Below are 20,775 nucleotides of genomic sequence, written 5' to 3' on the forward strand. Positions count from 1 at the left end.
AATTGCTTCATGCTGTGCAATATTAATATCTGCAATATATACACATTTTTGAAAGCAATCTCCCCAATATAACGCATTTGCACATGCTATTTTCATTAATATAGACATTTATGTGTCCACTTTATCCCATGGTATGCACTTTTGCACATGTTCTTAGCTGGAGAACTGCACTGTGAAATTTGGAGAAGTTTGTTTCGGTTTGCATATTGTTTCGCAAAGGGCAAATTAGGTAGGTTTGCCTTCACAGGCAAGCAGGATCAAATTTCCTCTCCAACCCTAATTACCCAGAAACATGTTTGCCTTTCATTAAGCAGCAATGCCTAATGACATGTCACGTTAATTGGACCGACTTTTTTTAACCCGAAGGCCAGTTTAACAGAGAGTGCCCTTTAGTAGAGACAAATCGACAAAGGCGAACGAGGAAGGCAAAGATTTTCACCCTGGAATGAGTCTCGGAGAAATCTCTGTGTGGAACTGAGAAATTACCGCTAGCCGTTTTACTGGCAGACTGAACAAGACAGCATTTCGGCTCTCAAGGTCACTCTTGGGCGATGCAAAATTGCTTGAGAAATTATGTGTAAATCTGAGTAATGTTTCCAAAAGCCGAGACAATTGTCTCTGCTCGGGTGGAATGGAAAGGCTGAGGTAATTCAGTATTTGTCTTCTCTTTTGTAATGGACATAAACAGGTACTTTGGCGCGCATTATGCCACTTCACTTTCGGGAGAACGCTGCCTCGGATGAAAACAGCAATTTGATCTGTTGGCCCTTCTGCAATACGTCCTGGAAATGAAACTGAGAAGCAGGTGACCTGCCTTTGCTAACCATTTCACAGTGGAACCTATCGGTTAAAGCAGAAAGCAAAGTGGCTTTATGTCTAGAAAGGGAAAAATAGGGTAGAACAAGGAAACAAAGAAAAAGGCACCAAAAACTGAGGCAGGTGGGGGCATGTATTTATAACAGGAATCTGCTGCCTCCTCCCAGATGTTGCGTGGCGAGTTCCCACCTCCCACCGGAAGAAATAAAGACACAAGACACCATAGTTAAGGTTAATGGGTGAAAATTGGCCACAACTTTATTGATTGCAGGAAATGAGTGGTATCGGCCTAGGCATTGGTCCTAATCAACTAACCGGCTTCAGGCTGTATGCCTGAGAGGCCGGGAAGGGTTAACACCAGCAGGGGGAGCCCTGCTGATGCACATCAACTAGGCACTCCCCTGGGGTCACCGCTCAGGGGCGTGCCTTGGGCCCTGGCCTCCCTAGGCTTCGGACAGGGTCACGCCCCCGGAGTCCTTTACCGGACTACCCTTCGCAACCGGGGGAGGTGATGGTGTTCCCTCCCCGTCCATCTACATAACAATACCCCAACCAATGCCTAACCGCTGAAACCAGGGAAGTTGTGACGATTTGCTACGAGGTAGGCAAAAAAACCAAATGGCCGGTGCCAATTTGCCAAGTGGAAAAATTCCTACCAAGCCCCTTGATGGCAACCAACCGAAGTCCATAGCAAGGTCAAAGGAAAACCTTAAAGGGAGGGTGGGTGGGAAATTCCCCAGCTGATCGGTGGCAAAGAGGGAGCTCCTCTGCTGCGCTTGCCTTAAGAGTGGCAAGCCACGCCCCCTGAGCCAGCCGATAGGCTGGCCATGGGATGACGTGGCAGAGGATTCCCCCTGTAAGCGCGGGGCTGAGAGCCAGCCTCTGAGCGGGCATTGTGGGTGGGAAGCCTGCAACCCCACCTCCTCCCTAGGGTCGGAAGTGGCTTTATTGGATTTCAGCTCCCATCATTCCCAGCCACATGGGCAATGGCCAGAGGATGATGGGAATTGTAGTTCAGCAACAAGTCCACAGGTTCCCTTATCTCAGCTGGGGCAGGCAGGTGGCCCAGTTAACCACGTGCCCATTGGGGCAGAGGAACACTGGGGCTGGCTGATTAGTCTTTTGGGGTACTGGGAAGGAATTTTTCATGCTACTTCACCGTCTCTGCAATCCACATCTGTAGAGTTTAACTGGACCTGACTCCCAGGCAGGGAGGAAATCATGACAGCAAAGTCTTGATAACACCCACAGTCTGAGTGACCTGCAAACAGTGATTGTTTTGGAGGAAGCCATCAATAAAAGGTCTCCCAAAGTGGGAAAGCAATAGACAAGATGCTGGTAAATATCACTGCTGAGAGTACAACCCATTCTTCCACCCCATGTATGTTCTTGCTATTTGCTTTGTCATCTTCGTGGATTTGTGTGTGTGTATGTCTCTGTGCGTGCGTGCGCTAAAGTCTTCATGGACATAACAAATCCTGGGTCCATAAATATTTCAGGGTTGGAACAAGGGGAGTTTTCATTTTTAAGAGCAAGTGATGCTCCACAATGTGTGTTATCCATACAGGACGACTTATGCTTCTGTTGGTGCAATGTTTTCGGCAGATTGTTCATAATCTTCACAGAAGATTGTCCACAGGAAGGGATGCTGGTGTTGCAGATGGTCGCTGCAAAAAAACTCCATCAATCTCTCTTCTGCATCCGCCAAACCCCTGAGAATTCCAGCACTGGAATGTATGAAGTAACTTCTCCTGAATCATCTCCCTAGCATCATCTACTCTGCCTGGCAGTGGTTCTCCAGAGCCTCAGGAAGATGCCCTGAAACCTGAGGACCTGTGTAAAGTATGTGCTTTGCTGCTTAGGTGCTGCATTTTCTCTACAAAGCAAGTTTCTAACCCTCATGATGATGTTGTTTAGTCGTTTAGTCGTGTCTGACTCTTCGTGACCCCATGGACCAGAGCACGCCAGGCACTTCTGTCTTCCACTACCTCCCACAGTTTGGTCAGACTCATGTTTGTGGCTTCGAGAACCGTGTCCAACCATCTCACCCTCTGTTGTCCCCTTCTCCTTGTGCCCTCCATCTTTCCCAACATCAGGGTCTTTTCCAGGGAGTCTTCTCTTCTCATGAGGTGGCCAAAGTATTGGAGCCTCAGCTTCAGGATCTGTCCTTCCAGTGAGCACTCAGGGCTGATTTCCTTAAGAATGGAGAGGTTTGACTTTCTTGCAGTCCATGGGACTCTCAAGAGTCTCCTCCAGCACCACAATTCAAAAGCATCAATTCTTCGGCGATCAGCCTTCATGATAGAATCATAGAATTGTAAAATTGGAAGGGACCATGAGGATTATCTAGTCAAACTCCCTGCAGTGCAGGAACATTTTGCCCATTGTGAGGCTCGAACCCATGACCGTGAGATTAAGAGTGTCATGCTCTACCGACTGAGCTATCAACAGATGCATGGATGTTGTTACTATCTTCTAAAGGTTCTGATCACCCAGAAATCCTCAAGCTTTCGACAGTATAGTATCTGTGAGGTGCTGTCAAAAGTGATCAGATCAGACAATGGAATTGAAAAAGCTGCCAGTGTTTGAATTCCTCACCAATGGTGTCCCTGTATTGGAAAATGTCTAATGTTTTACAATTTTTTATGTGCTGTAAGCCACCCCGAGTGGCTGGGGAAACCCAGTCAGATGGGCAGGGTATAAATAATAAAATAATAAAAATAATTATAACCTACCACCACAATTTCTTTGCTATGACAATCTGGTCTTGCCCCTACTTCTGTGCTTTTTGGTAAGCTGGCTGGCTGGCTTCTGGTTTTGTTTCCTGCCTAATACCTTTCCTGTATGACTACTCCTTGGGCTCATAGGATTAATTGTCTCCTCTTCCGGAGAAGATATGTTCCCCCTCCTGCTTTCCGAGCCTGCCCGTGCTTCAAGAGAAGGGGTCGGCAATGTGCAGCCCATGGGCTGGATGCAGCCCATGAAGACCGTTTTACTGGCCCACGAGCCGCCCCCAAACCTAGCCTCCCCTCCCCCCCAGTTCCTGCTGTGGGTCTGGAAAACCCCCAACTTGCTCTTCATTTAAAAGGCCAAACACTCTTGCTCCCCACAAGCACCTTTCCAGACTTTCTCCTGCGGCCTCGGCTTTCGAACTGGTGGTGGTTCCTTTCTGTTCTTAATGGTTACACCGTTTTCTTCATCATGAAAGTTAACCTATCCTGAACTCTGGCAACAGGCCAGGAAAGCAGATAAATGCATCAAAAATTGGTATTAAGGATGTCCAGCGTCTTGGAGCTCTCTCTCTCCTTCTGCATTAGCTCTCTCCTCCCCAGAGACCGTCTCATTTATTTAAGAATCCACAAAGGAGGGCAGACTGAAAGACTAGGATCCTTGCCATTTAAGAGAATAGGATCGAGCACAGATTATTTTTGCTCTTGTGCTAGAGTATTTTGGCAAAGGATACTAGATATTATTAAGGACATAATCAGATGTGATATAACGTTGACACCTAAGCCATCTCTCTTAGGCCATTTGAAAGACATAATTAATAAGAAAGATTTAGAATTAGCCACGGCTGCATTGACTGCAGGGAGGCTAGTGATAACTGCCAACTGGAAATCTTCAGAACTGCTGGGTAAATTATAATGGCACACTAAAATCTTGGGCACAGCATTGCGACCTAAACTCACTTGCTATCAAGGGATAAAGACGAGCTCCTTGCTGAGGACAGTTGGGCCTCTGTAACACGGGGAACAACAAACAGCGTTCCTCCAGATGATTATGGATCATTGCTCCTACCTAGTACTGATGATACTCACCAGTTTGCTTCAGCAAACAGCAGACTAGTGTGGAGCAACAATGGAAAGAACAGCAGAGATTTTTGCTGTCTTGTTTATTTGTGAGCATGCAATGCATTCATTTACAATACAAATGCAGATTTTTTTAAAAAAATATTTAAAGTTTTTGTGACAGAAAAAGAAGTAAAAACTAGGAAAAAAACCTTACAACTCTTCATGTATTTTTCTCTCTCTCTCTGCCAGGAGTTACTAGGTCATATGGGGATGAGGGAAGAAAAGAGAAGAATGAAGAGAAGATAATGGTGTGGTTGAAGGGCTGAGAAGATACCCTCCAATATCTCTCCCAAGAAAATAGGGGTGTCCAGTGGTATTTTTCTCTGGAAAAAGAGGTGCAGGAACTAACCACGAACACTTCCCTCATTCTCTTAGAATGGCAATGGTGCCCACCTGAGAGGTGATGGAGCTGAGTTCCGGCGAGTTCCGGCTGAGAAGAAAAAAGTCCTGTGGGCATCCTATTCCATACCCTCCAGCATTTCTCTGATGAAAATAGGGACATTCTAATGAAAAGTGGGACATTCCTGTTAGGATATAGTTCCGTTCCACCTTAAAAGGAACAGGCATGACTGTTGTGTGTCACATGCCTGTTTACTTCCAGCACAGGCTTGCTGGGAACTTTAGTTTGTATATTGCTTTTGCTATGCTGCTGTGAGCTTGGACACGAGGGGAAGCAGACATGTTTTTCCTTTGTTCCTGAACTATGCTGAATAAACGCCTGTAAATAATGCTTACACATGTCTCTGTCCGCCACTTCCGTTGTGAGAAGTTATTCACTCTGCTGACTAGAGCGTGCCAAGTCTCCCCGGCAGCGTCCCAACAATTCCATGATCAAATCAGGAACCAGGATGGCTTCCTTAAATCTGGGACTGTCCCTGGAAAATAGGGACACTTGGAAGGTCTGAGGAGATGGGGGGATGGCGGAGGATTTCGCATTGACTCAGATACTTATTTACCTGCATCTCAAAGAACATGTTTCCAGCATGCTAGAATATGAAGCAGCCTCTGCTTCTTTTGCCCTCAAATCTTTTCTCTACACAGGCTAGACCTGGTCAGGCAGCCATGACCGATTCTCTCATAGGCCTCAATTTCCAGCACTTGTTTTATGCAAAAGCTGTTGCAATTGATCTATGCTCTGTTTAGACCACTTCTCTGCATTTTCCTGGATTTCCTTGAATAATTTTATGTGCCTTTAATTAGGGAGTTTTTAAAGCGGCATGATACGTCACCCTCATGTCTATGCAAGTTGTATAAGATGACCTGAAGCTGCAGAAAGCGCTTTGCTATTTTGGAAACTGGGAAGATGTCAAGAAAGAGACTGAGAGATAAAGTGTTCCCCAAAGACACCGACAATTTATGCAGTGGCAGTCCCCAAGGACTCAGGTTTACCCCAAAGGAGCGTACTGAACTGCGTAGCAGAATTCCCTAGGGGAATAATGAAGTTTCCTGAGAACGGCAGCTGACCCCCCCCCCCACCCAGAGGTAAAAAAAGAGCTCTCTTAGAACTGTCAAGCTCAGAACTATCAGCTTCCATCAGTCCCAGCAAGTTTGGCTATTGGACAGGGATGATGGGAACTGTAGTCCAAGAGAATTTGAAAGGCCACAGTTTCCTCATCCCTAGATGGCTGCTTACACTCGCCAGTGGGCCAGAGGCTGAAGTAGGTTTGTAAGCTAGTCATCATCATCATCATCTGTTACCTGGACAGGTAAAAAGTGGCTGTCAATCAATGCGTGCAGGTTAATTTCAGAGAACCTCATGTTGCCTTTTTGGAATGAAAGTATATACGGTTTGTCGGTAGCATATTTTAAATTCTATGTTGTGCTTTCGATTAAATAACATCCATAACCGCTTTAGAAGTCATGGTTTCCACCCAAAGAATCCCAGGAAATATAGGTCACCCTCCAAGTTTGTAAAATGTTGGATTAGGTCAGTTTAATTGTATTGATTGATTGATGATGATTATGTACCATAATTGAAACTAATTGTAATTGTGGCTAACACGTTTTTCGAATTGTAATGTTTACTCTGGCTCATCTGATACGCTGTGAAGTGTAGGTGGGTCCCCATGAGGCAAGACACAGTGATAACAGCAAGAACCTTTCTTGAACTACATAACTGGGAAACAGGGGCAAAGCAACTGCTTATATACATTCCTGAAAGCCTGGGCCACTCCCACTCCCAACGTGATTGGCTGTCTAAACTTCCAAGCTGCGAATTACGACTCAGAGTTCAAGGGCCAATGGCAGAGGCCAAAATCCTGAAATGTTCTGTGATTGGACATCATGTATTCAGTCAGAACACAGGAGCTCAGAATCCTTAGTCCAGACTCAAGCTCAGGCAAACACAGACCACTGAATACATAACGATTTGTGTGACATTTTGGGCATAGCAGCGTAAATAGGTGATGCTGGAAGATGATATCCTATTGGAATATCTGAATAGTGGCGCTTATCCATCCTCTGAGCCAGGATCCTGACTTGGCTTACTCCCAGTTCCTTAGAGAAACTCAAGGTTGAGGGTCTTTTCTGCAACGGTACCTTGGCTTTGGAATAGTGTGTGAAAAACGCATTCTTACTGTTATAATATCTCTAGGCTGTTTTTTTTATTTTCTAAGGGTGAGGGAAAAGAAACAGCACAGAGCACCCATACCTTCCCATTCAGTAGCGCTCATCCCATTCAATGAATAAAACATTGCATGTACAGTAATAGTTGAGAACTTCTGGCTTATCTGCTGTTTTATGCCTCCTCTAATGTAGGTCACGTCACATATCAGCTTATTATTTGGGTTCTTAAATGTGTTTAATAACTTAAGACGGCGGCCGTATTTTTGTACACGGCGTGGTTATTTTAAAACTGGCATTGCGGAACGGCTAAAAATACATCTCTGTGTTCTGCTGAGCTCTAAGAGGCAAAGCCACAGAGGCTTAAGAGATTTATTTTAAAGTTCAGGAAGTGTTAGATGCTACAACAAACTGTAAGTGTATTATTTCGCAGGAAAGGGGATCCAGACTTAGCTGTCACTTCGGCCTCGCAAGGGAGATATGTGCACAGAGGCAGCTTTCCCATGAGGAATTCTCTGTTGCATCAGGAGTTCTCTGCGCATCCTAAGACACTGTCTCAGGCAGCCTGGGGATTGTGGTACCTGCCTGGGGAATTTAGGGGTTGGCCATCTTTTTAGGACAATGGGCACGGGTGAATGCCATAGGTATCACCACTTCTGGCCACTCCCACCCAGGGACTGGGGTAAAAGTTGAACTCAGCACACAGGGGTGGGGGTGGGGGGAGAGGAAGTGGGGAAGAGCATCACTCTTCCAACTTCTTCCTTCGTGGCCATGGCGAGGGAGGTGTCTCAGAGACTCAGGGGCATCAGGAAACACTGCAGGGGTGTTCTTGTGCCTACAGGCACCGAGCTGGCAACCCTTGCTGCAGGAAGAGCAACACATTTTTACAATTTAGTGACACCTCATGATCATTAGAAAAACACACAAGAGTGTAGACATGGATGTGTAGACAGTTTGGAACAGGAGTGGCAAATCAAACGTACTGTTTTGCTGGCCAAGTAAGAGCAGAAGGCCAAACTCCTGGCATCTATATAAGGCGTGGCCAATCCAGAGGTGCCATACTGCCAGCCAACTGCAGGGTGATGTTGTACTATTTTCACTAACATGTGCAGCATTATCATTATTATTATTATTATTTACTAAATTTGTATACCGCCCTTCATCCACAGATCTCAGGGCGGTTTGCAACATAAAAATACAATAAAGGTAAAGGTAAAGGGACCGCTGACCATTAGGTCCAGTCGTGACCGACTCTGGGGGTGCAGTGCTCATCTCGCTTTATTGGCTGAGGGAGCCGACGTACAGCTTCCAGGTCATGTGCCCAGCATGACTAAGCTGCTTCTGGCAAACGAGAGCAGCACATGGAAACGGTGTTTACCTTCCCGCCAGAGTGGTACCTATTTATCTACTTGCACTTTGAAGTGCTTTCGAACTGCTCGGTTGGCAGAAGCTGGGACGGATCAACGGGAGCTCACCCCGTCATAGGGATTCGAACCGCCGACCTTCTGATCGGCAAGTCCTAGGCTCTGTGGTTTAACCCACAACGCCACCTGCGTCCCCAATACAATACAAAAGCACAAAATACATGATAAACAACAACAAAAAACCCTACAAACAATAACCCCCTCCCGTTCCCACCAACAAATTTAAAAGGGCTTGAAGAGGAACTTTCCCCCTGGTGCCTAAAGGTTTGTAATGAAGGCGCCAGCCGCACCTCCTTAGGGAGGCAATTCCGCAAACAGGGAGCCACTGCAAAAAAGGTCCCGTTCTTTTTGTTACTACCCTCCGGACCTCTCGTGGAGGAGGCACACGAAGAAGGGCCTTAGAAGATGACTGCAGGGTCTGGGTGGGTCCATATGGGGAGAGAGTCAGTCCTTGCGGTATTGCGGAAATTTATGCACGCTTTACCGTAGTATATGCATTTTTGTACGCATTGCTTGGCCGGAGAACTGCGCTGTGAAATCTGGAGAGATGGGGATTTTGAAGGATGGCCTTGTTTCTGGCTCGTGTATTGTTTCTGGAAGTCTGAATTAGGGCAGGTTCACCTTTAAATGCTGTCTAAATCGAATTTCTCTCTCTTCCTTGAGCCAGGTCTGTAAAATCATCCGAGCCAGGGAAAGTCTAATGCGATGTAACCTGGCAATGCACTGTGGTAGGTGGCCCCAGCAGTCCAGCTAAAACAGCGATGACCAAGAGGTTACCTCCGAAATCCAAACCTACTATTCAGTGGGAGGTTTATGAATGTCTGCTGAGCTTGACACACTGCATGGCAACTCCAAGGCACATCTAAATTAAGCGTGATCGGCATAGCTGCTTGTGTTCCCTCTTCCCCCTTTTCCTCTTCCTGCATAGGTGGGCAAGGTGCTTGGCTGCTGAACAGTGGTATAATTTCGGTACCCAAGGAATAGGATTTAATAGGAAGATGTGCCCGTAAAGCAGGATTTTGCTCCTAGCGCTTGGAGACGCATGTCACCAAGCGGGTCTGCAGTCATGATCCTCATCAATTTCACACTGCTGCCAGTGTCTCGCAAATAGGGCTGCTACTTAAATGCTTTGCTCCTTCTCTCCCCAAGGACGAAAGGATTAGAAGCTCTTCTCAAACAGAGGCTTTTTTTAAATAAGAGGAACTCAGAAAGAGACGGCTAAAAACAAGGGAGATGGACAAAACAAATGGCTTTGGGTTTGTCAGCGCTGGCCCCATGTCAATGATGCCTTCAGAACGAAGCCACCGCCTTGTACTTTGGTGTGCGCTAGGGCCTTAAAGTGACAGAGTGGATGGGAGAAAGACTCCCCAGAAGGGAGTCCATGAGACCCATGATCAGAGTTGGCAAGCAAAATTGGCAAAATTCCACAGCGTGGGCTCTCTCCTACGTCAGTAGTACAGTGGTACCTCAGGTTAAGTACTTAATTCGTTCCAGAGGTCCATACTTAACCTGAAACTGTTCTTAACCTGAAGCACCACTTTAGCTAATTGGGGCCTCCTGCTGCTGCCGTGCCGCCGGAGCCCGATTTCTGTTCTCATCCTAAAGCAAAGTTCTTAACCTTAAGCACTATTTCTGGGTTAGCGGAGTCTGTAACCTGAAGCGTATGTAACCCGAGGTACCGCTGTACTGCAGGCTCGCTCAGTGGCGGCAACAACAGCAATGGAGAGCACAAATGCTCTGATGGAGTTGCATTTAAAATGTCCCACAATGCTTTAATGTTTTCATGTGGCATTGTGGGAACTTAAAATGGCGGCTCATAGACCTATCAACTTGGTATCTATCAGTTAAAGGGGAGAAGCAGAGGATGCAGTACCAGCAGACCCTGCAGGGGTCTCAAGACCCTAACTGCTGCCCTAAGGTGTTTTTGCTGATGCCAACCAAGCCTGCCAAATAGTGAATTTCTTATGGTCTTCCTTTGTGCTCTTTCACACCACTGTCAGTTATCCTAAGTCATTCACCTCCCATTGCTTTGAACAAATGGTGTCCTTCCTCAGCACTCCATCCTCTTCGTTATCTAGCTAGCACAAGCCCCCTGCCTATTCTTTAAAAGGTATCCAGAGCCTTGTATACTATCTTTTAACATAACAAACGTCCTCCTGGATCAGATGAGTGGTCCTTCTGTGTTCATTTTAATTTTATTGGAATTTTATTTACAACATAACGCAAACACCCCCCCAATACACAAACCCACCCTCATTAAACGTGAACATAACATACAGTGAGCATAACATACAACAATACAAACAACCAAATAAAAGACTTCCTTTATCCTGTATCTGGCCTCCATATTTACTTCTTAAAAAACTGTTTCCTTTATGGATAATGGTTAAGATTTTTCTAATTATAACTTAAATATCCACAAAGTCTCCAGATGAGTGGTCCTTCTGGTTCAGCACCCAGTTTTCTAAAAGTTGGGCATGAAGGAAATAATGCTCCCATTTTTGTTCTCTAGCAACTGGTAATTCAGAGCCACAAAATCGCCAAACCTGAAGGTTGCCCAGTAGCTACCAAACAGCCTGACCTATTATGAATTTATCTAATTCCCCTTGAATCCATTCCTCCCTTGTCTTGTGGCGGCAAATTCTGCTGGCATTATGCTTTGCAGTTCTCATGATTTCTAATGGCCTGGCATGGATATTTGGGTGTCAGCATGAGGGCTAAACTACCCTGGACCAATGCAAGAGCATTGCCACGTCCACCTGTGAGGGCACCCACCTGCACCGCTAACCTGGAAGCAACTAGGCCCATATGAGTTCTTGTTGGCTCACTCCATATGTTCCCATCAAATACCATGCTTTTTTGATTAGAATACTTTAGAAAGCTGCCCCTAAGCTGCTAAGCCCTAAATGGTGTTGGCCCATGTAATAGGTATGAGTTACTCGTGCGTAAGCTGGTGCCTTTCTCGGTTAATTTGCCTTGTTAAACCTTTCTGACTGCACAGCCCCTTCTCATCGTGGCTGCCTCAGTCACTGGCAGAATCCGTCAGTGGGCGTTTCTTGAACCTCTTCCAACATAAAAGTTGTTTGACACCCAGTCTCCTCCTCCTCTCACTGCGCGGGAGTCTTCTGCGCAGGGAAGGCGTGGGTAGCGGAGGACCTGGGCTCTCCTCACTGATGTCCAGTGAAGAGTCCTGGAGCCCTCTCTCCAATTCCCCCGTCTGCCCCCCTTTATCCCTGGTGTTGCGCTGATTGGCTTCCCCCTCTACTGAGCTGTTTCTCCCCCTGCTGCTGGGTCCTTCGCCAGCATCATCTGGGAGCCTCCCCTTCGCCTCTCCCTCCGATGTCAGTTCCCTGACAGCCCAGTATATCTGAAGGAGCATCTCCACCCCCATCGTCCGCACTGAGGTCTAGTTCCAAGGGCCTTCTAGTGGTTCCCTCGCTGAGAGAAGTGAGGTTACAGGGAATCGGGCAGAGGGCCTTCTCGGTAGTGGCACCCGCCCTGTGGAACGCCCTCTCATCAGATGTCAAGGAAATAAACAACTACCTGACTTTTAGAAGACACCTGAAGGCAGCCCTGTTCAGGGAAGTTTTGAATGTTTGATGTTTTATCGCTTTATTATTATTATTATTATTATTATTATTATTATTATTATTATTCTGTTGGGAGCCTCCCAGAGTGGCTGGGGAAACCCAGCCAGATGGGCGGGGTATAAATTATTATTATTATTATTATTATTATTATTATTATTATTATTACTAGTCCACCTGTTTTCCCAAGCAAAAAATCATTTCCTTCAGGAAAGGGGATAAGAGGAAGCAGATTGTTGTTGCTTTTATGGCCTAGAAGTGAGGCCTGCACTGGCTTCTACCCTTCTCCCTTCCTCAAGGAAAGACCATGAGGTACCACTGTAGATCAACAGGTTCCTTTCTTGCTGGCTTATACCTCTTTATATGGGGAAAGATACCTCTCAACTGAAGGACCTTTTTGAGTCTTACAAAATATTTTGTAATAAGATGTGCAGGGCAAAAGCAGATTCTAGACAATTTCGACAAGGAAAACAAAGCAGAGTTAGAAAAACAAACAAACTCGTAATTAATCAGCCCAGGCAGCATACTAAGCAATGTGATGGATTCTCCATCACAGAAATCTTTAAAAGAGAGATTGTGTTTTGTGTGGTGGTTGGGGAGGAGTGGGGAGAGAGAGAGAGAGAGAAAGAAAGAAAGAAAGAAAGAAAGGAAGAAAGAAAGAGAGAGAGAGATGGGGGATATGCCATAATGCAACCAGGATATTAGGCTTTTTGAAGGAATTGCTTGTGAAATGATATGCCCTGCACATTATGTAGGAGGTCAGAGCAGATAATCATTCCTCCTGGCTGTAAAGTATTTCAATCCATGAGAATTTATTATCTGCCCAAGGCAAAATGACACTATCGCACCCAGAACAACAAACTAAAAGGAGGGGAGCCCAGGAGGAGAGGGGAGCCGGGATGGCCTGAGGGTTTTTTTAATGGATTTTTAAAGGATAAAGAGGACCTTTTTCTTAAAGGCTACCTTAACCATTGTGGGTAGCCCAGGTTCTGGACTCCAAGTCCCACCCACCACTGGGAGTGTTACCTGTGGGTGATGGGAGGTGAAGCCTGCAACACCTGAAGAGGACCCGGTCGACTTCTTCTGAACTGCTAAATGTAAGCTACTTCCCTTTCTGCCTCTGCTGTGGTTAGAGTTGACCTGTCAGTATGGGAGGCATTTTTATGCATTCTGCAGGGCAAACCTGAGCTTGCTACTGAAAATGGATTTGACAGGGCCCATCTCCCAGTGCAGAAGGAGATAAGGTCTTCAACGGTCTACCTTTCAAGGTAGCAAATTCCCTAGTTCAACAATGAGATGTGTGAAGAAGTACTGTCTTTTATCTGTCCTGAATCTCTCAACATTTAGCTTCTTTGGATGACCTCCAGGTTCTAATATTACAAGAGAGAAAGAAAAACATCTTCCTCTATCAACAATCCTCCCTTATGTACCATTTTCCTGACAAGACAGAAGTACTGTTTCTGGTGGGCCGGTGTGGAGGACTCCCTGGTCCTGAGTGGGGCAACTGTGCCCCTGAAGGACCAGGTGTGCAGCCTAGAGTCATTTTGGACTCACAGCTGTCCATGGAGGCACAGGCCAATTCTGTGTCCAGGGCAGCTGTTTATCAGCTCCATCTGGTATGCAGGCTGAGACCCTACCTGCCCGCAGACTGTCTTGCCAGAGTGGTGCATGTTCTAGTTATCTCTCGCTTGGACTACTGCAATGTGCTCTATGTGGGGCTACCTTTGAAGGTAACCCGGAAACTACAACTAATCCAGAATGCGGCAGCTGGACTGGTGTCTGGGAGCGGCCGCCGAGACCACACAACACCGGTCTTCAAAGATCTACATTGGCTCCCAGTACGTTTCCGAACACAATTCAAAGTGTCGGTGCTGACCTTTGAAGCCCTAAACGGCCTCGGTCCAGTATATCTGAAGGAGCGTCTCCACCCCCATCATTCTGCCCAGACACTGAGGTCCAGTGCTGAGTGCCTTCTGGTGGTTCCCTCCCTGCGAGAAGTGAGGTTGCAGGGAACCAGGCAGAGGGTCTTCTCGGTAGTGGCACCCGCCCTGTGGAACGCCCTCCCAGCAGATGTCAAAGAGAACAACAACTAGCAGACTTTTAGAAGACATCTGTTTAGGGAAGCTTTTGATGTTTAACAGACTATTGTATTTTAATATTTTGTTGGAAGCCACCTAGAGTGGCTGGGGAAGCCCAGCCAGATGGGCGGGGTATAAATAATAATTAATTAATTTATTATTATTATTATTATTAACTACAAATGGAGTGAGAAGAAGCCACATATGCTTCTTTGAGATCTTGGGAGGAATGGTGCAATGTATACATAAACATGTTGCAAAGTCTATAATCTTCTCAGATATTAATAGCTGGCTACCTGTGGAACACAAGGCTTTCAAGGAGAAATAAGGTTTTAGCTGGGGTGTACATGCACTCCAGTAAACATTTCCTCTAGAAAGACTTGTTTAGAATCATAGAACTGTAGAGTTGGAATGGACCATGAGGGTCATCTAGTCAACTGTCTGCAATGCAGGAATCTTTTGTCCAATCTTTTGGTTGATGCTTAGTGGGTGAGCAAGAATCCCCTCCCCCAACATAAGTCCATGTTGATACTGTTTTATTTCTCTCTTTTTCTGTTCCCCTGTGTGGATAGTCATTATATAGGGGACTGGATTGATTATATCTAATTGGGGACAGGAGAACAATGAAGTTCTTGTCTAGCGTCTTGACTAGCATGTTCTCTAAGCCGTCTATGACATGATGTCGTAGACACAAATTCCTAGCATAGCAAAGGAAGTTTCATGGTTTCCAGCACCAGATACCTCCAGCTTTCATAACACAGAAGCATATTCTGAGAAGGAAGAAAGACTTGGTGTTCTCACCTAGCCACAAAGAGGAACGAATAGCCCGTGTGTAAACTTCCCTTTACCATCCAGCAAGACTGACCAGTGAATACGTTTTTTTCTCATCTCCCTCTTTCCCTGCTTGTATGACATAACGCAAAGCTTGTGAGCCATTTGGGCCTTCTACTCTGCAGTAGGGATGGATGAACATGCCTATTTGTGGTCCATGTCACCTTTGCATGTCTCCCCCCCCCTCCAAGTGCCATTCATTTCCCTTTCTGCATTAGTCTGCCATTCAAAGGATGTGTTTAAATACCTATTTTCCTTTAAATTTAAACTGCTAAGGGCTGATAAATCTGTTGGGTACCTGAGATGGAAAAGGATCAGCGCATTGGTCTCAGAGGTGTGGAGCAGGACATTTAGCTAGGAAAACTGCAAATACCGACTTCCGCAAGCATCCCTACTCTCCACCCTGCCTCTATCCCACCCTGCAGGTGAGAGTGAACGGTTCCTCGGGTGACAGAGGTCTGTCTAAGGCTAACTCTCACTGCTTGCAAAGTACATGAAAGGACATCAAAATACTATGCACATTTTTGCCCCAGACCCAACCCCTCCTCATGGAAGGCCTGTGTACCAAAGCAGAGATTTTCTATCTATCTATCTATCTATCATCTATCTATCTATCTATCTATCTATCTATCTATCTATCTGGGACGCGGGTGGCACTGTGGGTTGGCGGTTTGAATCCCCGCGACGAGGTGAGCTCCCGTTGCTCGGTCCCTGCTCCTGCCAACCAGTTTGAAAGTACGTCAAAGTGCAAGTAGATAAATAGGTACTGCTCCGGCGGGAAGGTAAATGGCATTTCCGTGCACAGCTCTGGCTCACCAGAAGCGGCTTAGTCATGCTGGCCACATGACCCGGAAGCTGTATGCCCGCTCCCTTGGCCAATAAAGCAAGATGAGCGCGGCAACCCCAGAGTCGGCCATGACTGGACCTAATGGTCAGTGGTCCCTTTACCTTCTATCTATCTGTCTGTCTGTCTGTCTGTCTGTCTGTCTGTCTGTCTGTCTATGTCTGTTGCAATGATACAGTATCAAAGATGAAATTTTATGGCTGTCTATGAAATTGAAGTATGAGCCAAGGGTTAACAATCTTGAATTTTTAGCCTTAAAATTAGTCTCCGAGAGAGAGAGGGGAAAAAAAAGCCACTTCATTATAAATACCTTACTGCTATATAATGGCCTCCTGATTGATAAGCCCCGCAGCTACCTTAGCCGGCAGTCTTTTAAGCACCAATCCTTCATTTGGGTCCTAACAGCAAGGTGGGCTCCTCCTCCCTCGCTGGGCCATCAATTTTTACCTGCCAATACAGTTTGATGAGCTTGCTGGTATGCTGCTCACTTCCTCCTGACAGCCAGTACATGTAGTCAGCAACCATGGCACTCCTAACGACGAAAACAGAATAAGCAAGTGAAATAATTCAGAAGGAGGAAGGAGACTGATGAGAATACAGAAATGCAATGCTCATGACCTAAAAGACCCGCACAGGCTACGAAACCTTTGCAGCCCCGTAGTGTACCTCTTGCACCCATAGCTGCCATCCCAGAGGCATAAGGGGAACATGGAAGGAGCAGAAGTTTCAATAATGGGACTCACTCAGCCGAGTATCAGACCCTCCAATTGTCCCTGTTTTCCAGGGACAGTTCCGGATTCATAGAAGCTGTCCAGGTTTCTGATTTACCGTATTTTTCGCTCTGTAACACGCACCTGACCATAACACGCACGTAGTTTTTAGAGGAGAAAAATCCGTAGGCATGCCACCCATAGGCATTCCCTCCATAACACGCACAGACATTTCCCCTTACTTTTTAGGAGGAAAAAAGTGAGTATTATGGTGCAAAAAATACGGTAATCCAGGAATGTCCCACTTTTCATTAGGACGATCCTAATTTCATTGGAGAAATGTTGGAGGGTAAGGAGGGTGAGGTTTTACCCACAGCGCGGGTGGGGACTTGCCGATCGCATGGTCGGCAGTTCGAATCCCCGCGGCGGGGTGAGCTCCCGTCTTTCGGTCCCAGCTCCTGCCCACCTAGCAGTTCGAAAAGCACCCCCAAGTGCAAGTAGATAAATAGGTACCGCTTTATAGCGGGAAGGTAACGGCGTTTCTGTGTGCTGCGCTGGTGCTGGCTCGCCAGAGCAGCTTCGTCACGCTGGCCACGTGACCCGGAAGTGTCTTCGGACAGCACTGGCTCCCGGCCTCTTAAGCGAGATGAGCACGCAACCCCAGAGTCGGACACGACTGGCCCATATGGACAGGGGTACCTTTACCTTTAAGGATTCATCTGAACCCCAAGCCAAGGAGATAAGTAACTATACAACCTTTAGAAGACATCTGAAGGCAGCCCTGTATAGGGAAGTGTTTGTTTGTTTTTAAATAAGGTTAATGTTTTGTTATATTTTTATATATGTTGAAAGCCGCCCAAAGTGTCTGGGGAAACCCAGTCAGATGGATGGGGTATAAATAAAATCATCATCATCATGGAATTGTTGTTGTTGTTTAGTCGTTTGGTTGTGTCTGACTCTTCATGACCCCATGGACCAGAGCACGCCAGGCAATTCTGTCTTCCCCTGCCTCCCTCAGTTTGGTCAAACTCATGCTGGTAGCTTCGAGAACACTGTCCAACCATCTTGTCCTCTGTCGTCCCCTTCTCCTTGTGCCCTCCATCTTTCCCAACATCAGGGTCTTTTCCAGGGAGTCTTCTCTTCTCATGAGGTGGCCAAAGTATTGGAGCCTCAGCTTCAGGATCTGTCCTTCCAGTGAGCACTCAGGGCTGATTTCCTTAAGAATGGAGAGGTTTGATCTTCTTGCAGTGCATGGGACTCTCAAGAGTCTCCTCCAGCAACATAATTCAAAAGCATCAATTCTTCAGAATAGCACGTCCGTATTTTCCTTGGCGAAATGTTGGATGGTTTGGTGTTTCCTTCCATTTGCCCTACCCTGAGCAAAAGCAGGCTGCTGCTCAGGATCTGGAGCAGGATACCACCGTTCCATACCCCCCTGTCAAAGGGACACTCTCGCAAACTAAGGCAAGCAAGGACTAAGAAACATTACAAATGCAGCTGTTTATATTAGCATACATTCATAATTATCAGCCATTGGCAAAAGGATATAGCATGCATTTGGAAACTCCGGGGAGCTGTTTTATTAGGTAACAAAAGTGCGAGGAGGAAATGGCCCTAACATTTTTTTCCCCTCCCGCAGTTGATGGGTTTTTCCATTTTTATTGTGAGCAAATATTTAACGGTCACTCAAAAATGTTTTATTCCGGCTCGCTTTAAAGTATTTATGGACTCCCACGCATTATATATAGTCAAAATTTCTTCCAGGACAGCAGCTGAATGTGTGATATAGCGTGCTGCTGGTATCGGAGGATATCTCAGTTTGTGGCAAAGTCAAACATAGTTCATCTTTGATTAAATTATGCTTGCCGCGGTGGAGTTTGGGGGTGTGGAGAGTGGGGGAAGAGGTGGCAAATCTTGCAACTAATTGAATATGCTTTAGTGCCCTGAGTGTTTGTAACAACTACCACATTTCTCTTATTAGACTGAGAGGATATTAAAACTATTGTGCAATGGATATTAATGCAGGTTTTAACAGACTTCAGAAAATCACTTTGCTTTTTTATGGCTGCTCCTCCAATACCCCCCTCTCTCTCCTTCCCCTCTGGAGATTCCAAATCCAATTAAATGCAACCAGATGTAATTCCAAATTGTCACTTTAGTCAATTAAACATATAATAATCTTGTGTGCCTAATTACTAGCACAAAAAGTTTATTTGTTGATGCTTTCCTATCTGCTTGTCGCTGCCCGTCTCCCTCCCTCCCAGCCCCCCATCACTGCCGATATATTTATTGCTCCTTGACATTACTGTAAATTGAATTTGGAATTCTCTCCCGAGTTACATGTGTTATAAAACCCTAATCCCAGGCTAGTAGTAATACCATTTTAGAACATGTTTTCGCAAGCTGCATTATGTTCTTAATGAGATATGGCCGAGAGAAAATAAAGGAAGCAGAGGATTTAAATCACAAGCAGTTCAGAGTTGTCTGGGTGTCGTGGGGAAGGCAGGGGGGAAGATGACTGCCGCAATGCTCTGTGGGAGGCCCAGCAAAAGATAAATCTATCCTTGCACAGAGGTGAGCATCTCTTGACTTCAGTGCATTGGTGGGAGGGGGCACTTGCTTTGAATCTAATGCTAAAGAAGTTCCCCATCTCTCGTGCGACCCACTGGCAAAAATCTGGAAACTTTGATGAAAACAATGAAGATGTCAGGGGCTGGATTGAGGAGGAATGGTGGCAGCCCCCCTTCTTCTGAACCTTCCCAGGGGCAGGAGGACAGTATTGATTTAGAACAATGGTTTGCAAAAGGGAAAAGCTGGGAAATCATGGCTGAGGAGCAGCTAGAAGAGGAAACACCAGGAGAGAGATAGCTGGCAGATTCAGTGTCCTTGGACAGCATTCCTGACCCTCCTTTGCCCAAGACTAGACGGGCGTTGAGAGTGATAGAACACAGAGCTTAGTGGCAATAAGCTCAGATTACCCGACGTAGGAGTGACGTAGATTAATGGGGACGGAGGGGGAAACCTTTACTGGGAGCAACGCCATTTCTAGAAAGATATGCATCCCTTTTTCTCTCTCTGTGATTATTAAAGAAGCAAACTGGTAAGAACGCTCCTTTTGCTTGATCTGCTTATTTACTGCCACTGGGGGATGGATCTGATCCCCCAAAGCCTGACAGAGGATGATAAATGAGCTTCTGGCTTTATACAGAAGAGACCCAATGCCAGCAGGTAGTCTCCTTGGGCCAGAGCTAGAGGGCCCACTCAGAGCCGGCCCACCAATGATGTGGGGTGAGGCAGCTGCCTCGGGTAACACCCATGAGAAACAGCACAGAGAGGGAGAGGAAGCAGCTGCCCTGCTGCTGCTTTGCATGGCGGGGTCGCCATAGCCTCTATGTGACGTGGTGGGCGCAGTGGGGCAGTGGCTTCTCTTCCTCCAGGTGACGGCCCTCTCTGGCCGGCCTCGGCGAATAAGCTTGCTGCTTTCACAGCCTAGGTGTGCCTAGTACTCTTGCCAGTGCTGCTCTCGTACCACTGAGGGCAGGCCTGTCAATGATGCTGCATGTCCTATGAGGCCTATGAGTGCCCTGGACTTGCTGACAACACCACAATTTCCCAATGACCGAACTCAGTTTAGGCCCATTCACTTCAGTATTAATTTCAGCAGGCCCACTTTGAATATAATTTAGCTGGATGCAACCTAATTTGCCTAGTATGCTGCAAAATCCTGTGAGATCACAGCAACCAAAATGGCTGCCGTTCTCTCACAAAACAACAACAACACGGGATGTCCTAGGGATGTGCTAAGACCAGGTACTCTCAACAAAGATTTCACCTCGTACAATATGGTGAAATCATTGGTTATGAATGTAACAATTACTCCAAAAACATTGTGTAGGGTGGCCATTTTTCAAGAAGTAATGATCCAGACACAAAAAGTTGTTGACGTATGGCAACCCTAACATTATGAGCTAATCACTGGAAGTACCCAGGCTGTTAGGCTGGCCTCAACTAGAGCCAGGGCCTTCTCGGCTGCGGCTCCAAACTGGTGGAATGCTCTGTCACAAGAGACTAG

At 46.3% G+C, this 20,775-nt stretch overlaps 1 protein-coding gene and 1 long non-coding RNA gene across 2 annotated transcripts in view; both read right to left on the reverse strand.

The window, feature by feature from the left end:
- Positions 1-20,775, reverse strand: part of LOC310707497 — a 579,039-nt gene that overhangs the window by 152,011 nt on the left and 406,253 nt on the right. The window lies entirely within an intron of this gene.
- SPATA16 (spermatogenesis associated 16) overlaps positions 1-20,775 on the reverse strand; it is a 157,039-nt gene that overhangs the window by 49,801 nt on the left and 86,463 nt on the right. The window contains exon 5 of the mRNA XM_083504227.1: positions 16,441-16,525. Coding sequence (XP_083360353.1) covers positions 16,441-16,525 — 85 coding nt within the window. The remainder of the gene's footprint in view (positions 1-16,440; positions 16,526-20,775) is intronic.

The sequence above is a fragment of the Podarcis liolepis genome (genome assembly GCF_965112155.1).
Source record: "Podarcis liolepis genome assembly, chromosome: 5".
NCBI classification, from domain to species: Eukaryota; Metazoa; Chordata; class Lepidosauria; order Squamata; family Lacertidae; genus Podarcis; species Podarcis liolepis.